The sequence below is a fragment of the Staurois parvus genome, unplaced genomic scaffold, assembly GCF_062004578.1.
Source record: "Staurois parvus isolate SC_StPar_1 unplaced genomic scaffold, SC_StPar_1.0 ptg000034l, whole genome shotgun sequence".
Taxonomy (NCBI): domain Eukaryota; kingdom Metazoa; phylum Chordata; class Amphibia; order Anura; family Ranidae; genus Staurois; species Staurois parvus.
This window is the reverse complement of record NW_028317830.1, coordinates 503140-509846: the sequence shown is the minus strand read 5'-3', so window position 1 is coordinate 509846 and position 6707 is coordinate 503140. Positions and strand designations below refer to the sequence as shown.

At 44.7% G+C, this 6707-nt stretch overlaps 1 protein-coding gene across 1 annotated transcript; it reads right to left on the bottom strand.

Moving 5' to 3' along the window:
• Window positions 1-867: 867 nt before the first annotated feature.
• Window positions 868-1803, bottom strand: LOC149470641 (taste receptor type 2 member 38-like). Its single transcript, XM_089661113.1, has one exon. It carries the CDS (start codon window positions 1801-1803, stop codon window positions 868-870), a length of 936 nt encoding a protein of 311 aa, XP_089517239.1.
• Between the last annotated feature and the right edge of the window lie 4904 nt (window positions 1804-6707).

Genomic DNA, 6707 nt, shown 5'->3' with positions numbered 1-6707 from the left:
GGATTGGGGGAATTTGTGCTATTAGAGTGGGATTGGAGGGTGGGCTCTGTTGGTAGGGGGAATTAGGGGGGGGGGTTGTGCTAGGAGGGGGGATTGGGAGGTGTTGTGATAGGAGGGGGAATTGGCGCTAGGGGGAGGAGGATCTGGGAAGGAAGGAAGGATTTATGCTGGAAAGGGTTATTTGGAGGGGGTTGTAATAGGAGGAGGGATTGGGGAAATTTATTCTAGGAGGGGGGATTTGGGATTTGGGAGAGAAGATTTTTTCTAGGGTGGAAAATATGAGGTGAAAGAGGATGTTTACTAGAAAGGGTGAAGCAGAACTATAGGTGATGGTCATTTTTTTTGGGGGGGGGAGAGGGTGCAAGTAGCTGGTCTTTTCTAGGGAACAAAATATTCTAGCACTGGTCCTGGGTGGTTGGTCATATTGATAAAGGGGCCCTGTCTAGGCGTAGGTGTCCGTTATAGTCCTGCCAGAACCATGAAGCACATTTTTTTTTCTATATGAGAAAACAAATGCCTTTTGGGCTCCATACAGTCGATTTTGTGCTCCTTCTATTCTAAATGTACTTTTAGATAGAGAAGTCAGCAATTGCAGCCCATATGAACAATTATCCAGGAGAAAAAAATAACATTTCAGAAAAATTAATTGCAGAAACACACATATTGGGGGGTATTTACTTAAACTGTATGGTGCAAAATCTGCTGCAGCTCTGAAAAGAAACCAATCAGCTTCCAGGTTATATTGCAAACGCTTAACTGAACAAGCTGAAGTTAGACGCTGATTGGCCCCCCCGCAGAGCTGCACCAGATGAGGAGTGCACCAGTTTTAGTAAATCTCCCCTATTGAAATAAATGTTTTTTTCTCCACTAGGCGCAGTTTTCAGTCTCTTTGCTCCATTGTCTCCCAACGCAGACCTTTTCCACAATCATCTTCCTCAGTTTAGGAATGGCCTGGACGATGATAGCAGCTTCAATGAATGGAAAAATCATGATTGAGAGAAGGCTGATGGCCATCGTGTTGTATGAGGAGGTACTTGAGAGAAAGAGGAGTCCAGTAATATAGGAGATTACACAGAGAGTTAGAAACAGGGTCATTGTCCTTGTTGCTCTGATGAGGACATGAAGGTTGGGACCATTATTTCCAGAGAAATTTTGTTTCATTTTCTTCATATGTCTCACAAGGGATGATGTTGTGACTCCAGTGGAGATCAGAGCAAGAGTGAAGGGCAGGCAGCAGCCCAGAAGCGTGGCCATCAATCTGCATGATTTGGGCATAAGGTAGACGACACAGATGGATGGGGCATACTGGGTGTTGTTTGTTGAAGGAGGCTCCTGAGATAGGCTGTGAAGTTCCCAGACAGACAGGACACTCATGACAAGTGAGACCATCATTGATACTAGAAGAACCCGAGGCAGGGAAGAAGAGAGGAATCTTTTAAACCCAACCAAAAGCTTATGAGTGAAGTTGGAGATGCTGACACAATAATGAGCACACAGCCAGCCAGTGAGCCAATAGCTGAAATAAACCGGGCTCAGCATGAGGAAGGTCATCATTAAATGTAATTCCCTGATAAACAACACATTGGGCCAAAGTACAGAAGTTACTACATCTACTGTCAGGACCAACTGCAAGAAGACGTTCACCAGTCCCTTGACAGAGTAGATCAGATTGGTTGGATTGACACTGAGACCATTCTTCAGGTTCTTAAAGCTAAATAGAAGAAGGCAAGTGTTGAAGGAGATTCCCATCCCGAGTTGTAGGATGCTGACAGTGATCAGGAGGATCAACACTGCAGAAGACATTCTGTTGACTCGTTCACCTAGGCAGCGTTTATGGCTTTATGTTCTGTGAACACCAAGGGATTCATTATTGGAGGATGACCGATGCAAATTGTCTACCAGCTTTGGTTGCCTATTTCCATAATCACTCAGAGATGTCAGATGGATGTTCTGGCTTGTTGCGTGACAGACGTATTCAAAGCAAGGGCACTCTTTCAAACCCTTCTTCAGAGAAAAATTGTTTTGGGATATCTAGTGTTGTCCACAGACCAGGGAATGTTAGCAGCCTCATTGGCCCCTGAGCAAAGTAATGAGCTGGGGCCCCTACCAGCCTGGAACCCACCTACTCTCAAGAATAGGTATAAATAGTTGATAGAATTAAACATGTATTTATTAGGACTTTCGATAAAATGGATTTGAAATAATAAGAAAGCCATAAATCAAAGACCAATCAACAAAAGGGCACATTACGGGGGATGGAGGAGGCAGAAGGGCACATTACGGGGGATAGAGGAGGCAGAAGGGCACATTACGGGGGATGGAGGAGGCAGAAGGGCACATTACGGGGGATGGAGGAGGCAGAAGGGCACAGTACGGGGAGGGGGGGTTCAGGAGGGCACAATATATGGATCAGGAGTACACAGTACAGGTTCCAGGATGCTTCCCGGGACACGGCCATCCCGGGACAGCTTAATAAAAAGCATGACTGTCCCAGAAAACCTGAGATAGTTGGCAAGTATGATGTCATGCAAGATTATCATGGGGCCCCCATGCGTCTGGGGCAGTGACCAGGGGTGCCCATGCATTAAGACAGCCCTGCCCCAGACTCAGGCAACTGTGGCACATGCCAGAGATGGCATTGAGCTCAGGACAGGTTTCTCAGCCCTGTGATATCCCTTGTTTGTGACATAGTATTTATGATGTCACTGATTTACAGAGCACAATTCAGATCCATTATCAAGACCCTTAGGGCTGTTTACACTTACAGTTGGGGAGGCATAAAATGCCAGGGTTGAGCTGCAGTTTTACCATCCCTCAACTGCTCCTCCTTTGGCTGCAGAGGCAGCGGCCACTTGGCTGGCACTACCACCCACTGAGCTTGACCCATTCAAGAGAATGTGGCAGCGCTGCAACAGTCCCGTTGTGCTCTGTTATGGGGTGTTAGTTCAGCATTTAGGGGGATTAAAACAGGGGGTGGGGAGGCGATAGAATTCCTCCTCACTGCTCTCTGAAGAGAGTTCTGAATGTAGATCTCTCTTCAGAGAGTATTGCAAGTCTAAGGCTGGCCATACATTATAGGATTATCTGGAGATTTTTGGTTTAGATTTACCAAAAACCATATAATAGGAGGACAAACCTAAACAACACTTTCAGTTGTATCCAATTAGGCGGGCCCTTGCACTACATAGTTGAAGGTAAATCTAAAGGAAATTGGGCAGAAAATCTGCAGATAATTGTATAATGTATGGCCAGCCTAAGTTTCATATCAAACTTATCAAGCCTTCACACCAAACTGAATTTTCTCCAGTAAGACTTAGACACAGGGTTAGCGGCTGTGTCTGTCCCAAGACTCTCTGAAGCCTCCGAGAGAAAACAGAAAAACTATTACTATTTGGAATTTTCTCCACTCAGAACTGATATTCTGGAGCCCCCAAACCTGCATCCACAAGAACCCTGTGTGGTCTTTCATCCAACTAACACAGTGGCAGGGTACAGCACTGTCACACATCCAAAACCTGGAGTAATCCTTTATCTCAAATAAGAGGAAGAAGAAGTTACTTTCATGTAAAGTGACTTTTTTTTCTTTTTTAATTTCTAATTTACAGAAAAAAAAATGATGAAAGAAAATTTGTTGTATATATATATATATATATACACAGTATATACTGTATTGCCAAAAGTATTGGGTTCAGGTGCCCCAATCCCCTCCATATCATGTGATTCAGATGCCCCAATCCCCTCCATATCATGTGATTCAGGTGTTCCAATCCCCTCCATATCATGTGATTCAGGTGTTCCAATCCCCTCCATATCTTGTGATTCAGGTGCTCCAATCACCTCCATGGACACAGGTGTATACAATCAAGCCCCTAGGCATGCAAACTGCTTCTACAAACATTGGTGAAAGAATGGGTGATAGGTGGCCACCTGGTCAATAAGTCCAAAGACCTCTAAACTTGGTGTGGCCTTCAGATGAGCCCAACAACAGTGCATAGAGAGCTTCATGGAATGGGTTTCCATGGCCAAGCAGCTGCATCCAAGCCTTCCATCACCAAGTGCAATGCAAAGCGTCGGGTACCGTGGTGTAAAGCACACCGCCACTGGACTCTAGAGCAGTGGAGGCATGTTCTCTGGAGTGACCAATCACGCTTCTCTGTCTGGCAAACCGATAGATGTGTCTGGGTTTGGCGGTTGCCAGGAGAACGGTACTTGCCTGACTGCATTGTGCCAGGTGTAAAGTTTGGTGGAGGGGGATTATGGTGCGGGGTTGTTTTTCAGGGGTTTGGGCTTGGCCCCCTAGCTCCAGCAAAGGGAACACTTAAGGCGATATTTTGGACAATTTCATGCTCCCAACTTTGTGGGAAGAGTTTGGGGATGGCCCCTTTCTGTTCCAACATGACTGCACACCAGTGCACAAAGCAAGGTCCATAAAGACATGGAGTAGCCAGTTTGGGGTGGAGGAACTTGACTGTCCTGCACAGAGTCCTGACCTCAACCCCATAGAACACCTTTGGGATGAATTAGAGAGGAGACTGCGAGCCAGGCCTCCTCCCCCGACATCAGTGCCTGACCTGACAAATGTGCTTCTGGAAGAATGGTCCAACCTTCCCATAGACACCCTCCTAAACCTTGTGGACGGCCTTCCCAGAAGAGTTGAAGCTGTTATAGCTGCAAAGGGCGGGGCCAACTCTATATTGAACCCTTCGAACTAAGAATGGGATTACATTAAAGTTCATGTGCGTGGAAAGGCCGGCCGACCAATACTTTTGGCAATATAGTGTATACTGTATATACTATATATATATATATACACACACTATATTGCCCAATGTATTGGGACAACTGCCTTTATCAAAGAATTATTTACAGCATGTGGCTTCCCACCCTTGCTTTACACATATCCTATGGCAAGCACATATACTGTTACATGGTATCTATTTGTATTTTGGGTTCCCAAGAATGAGAATTATGGAATGAAGGGTGCTGAATAAACATATCACAGCTGCACCTCGGAGCTTTAGGAAATAGGATTGATGTGAAGCAACTCTTTAAGAACTGATGTTACAAAAAGTAGAACATAGACAGCCAGAAGATACCCCATTGTCCATACAGCTCTTTGAGGTTTCCCATTGGCATTGCCAGAGGAGCCGAGAGTTTTATGTATATTATAAATGTGCAGCTTGAGGGACATCAAGGTACCACCGGTGATCAGTATTACCATCCCGATTGACCCAATGATACTTAGAAACATAGACTCATATGAGTAAACCTCTTGTAAATGCATTCCTGTTGCATTCGATAAAGTAAGATCTAAAGTGCTTGAAGATTTCTGGGGGAGCAACATTTACCATAATATTAAGGAGGCCATCACCAAGAGACATGAACTCCACCAGTAGGATCCTCCATGGAATCAGGAGATCGATCTTCTCCTTCAGCCACGAAAGGAATCTCCATCTGAACTGGACTATTTTAATGAAATAGAAGAAGCAGAGACAGGAAGTCAGCCAGGCAGCAGAGTTTGCTCCATATGTAAGCAATTCATGGTTGGTCACATTTATCACGTCATTCTGCTAAAATGGGAAAAGGATGGTAAAGACGCTGAGTATTTCAGAAACGCAATAACAGATGTGAGAGAAGCTTAAAGAAAATGTGATTTTGTTGATTGTGTCCATGTTTTCCCCTTCAGAACTTTTTCTAAACTTGGGAACATGCCAACAAAATTGGTGGGTATGCCAAACAATTACTCAAACATTAGAATGAAACCCAGAAGTATCAGAGAAGCATCTGGATCCATGGTTAGATGATGACTGTTCTCCAGAATTCAGACACGCTGTGCAGAAAGCTCCTTTCAAAGAGTTCCTCTTGTCCTGTTCAGTGTTGTATGGGGAGGTGACTTTTAAGTACCATTTAGTGGTGTCAGAGGACCCTTATATATACATATATTCATAGGAGTCTGTAGATATACATGTCTGAATATCTTCAAAGCATGGATACAGAGATTTTCTTTATTAGCTACACCTAGCTGTCACTCTTGACTCCCTCCACCTGCCAGGTTGTGCATTCTGTAAACAGTGTGAAGGGTTTGTCACCCATCCACGTGTTTGACTTATTGCAGTTCTGACCAAGAACAAAGCCCCAACATTCTGTGTCTGCTGTGGAATCTGCTGAGTTCACCGGATCAGCTAACAATCCTCTACATGTATCAGTATACCCCCCTGGGGCTTTAACACCCACAGGCCACAAATATGCATCCATGGACAGCAGAGCTTTGTGGTCTGAGAGCTCACTCACTGCATGGTCCAACCACAGTGACCAAACTGTGAAAAGACAACTCTACGGGTCTGTACTAATGATCCTGAGTCAATGGGACCAGCTCCCTATCATGTGATCACTGTGACAGCCAATAGTAGAAGTCATGTGATCAGCCAATCTTTCCCTCTCCCCAGTTGTACAAAACCTATTAAAAGGAAGTCAGGGCTGGGTGGGAAGGGGATAATTGCTGATATGGTCCAAACTTTTATTTTCACTTTGAATATAGTAGGAGAATGTTAAATTCCCTGTCAGTTTATTATTTGCTCTTTATGTCTTGTTGGGGAGTTTTCCCTTCATTTCCTGTCCCAAAGACATGACAGGAAGTGAGAGGAAAGCTCTACAGGGACAAGACTTCCTCTAGATGGTTGGCACTGAAATCGATGTCCTCGGTGGAA

Excerpts from the sequence above, each read along its gene's own strand:
- LOC149470641 (XM_089661113.1), bottom strand. The coding sequence starts at position 1,803 with ATGTCTTCTGCAGTGTTGATCCTCCTGATCACTGTCAGCATCCTACAA.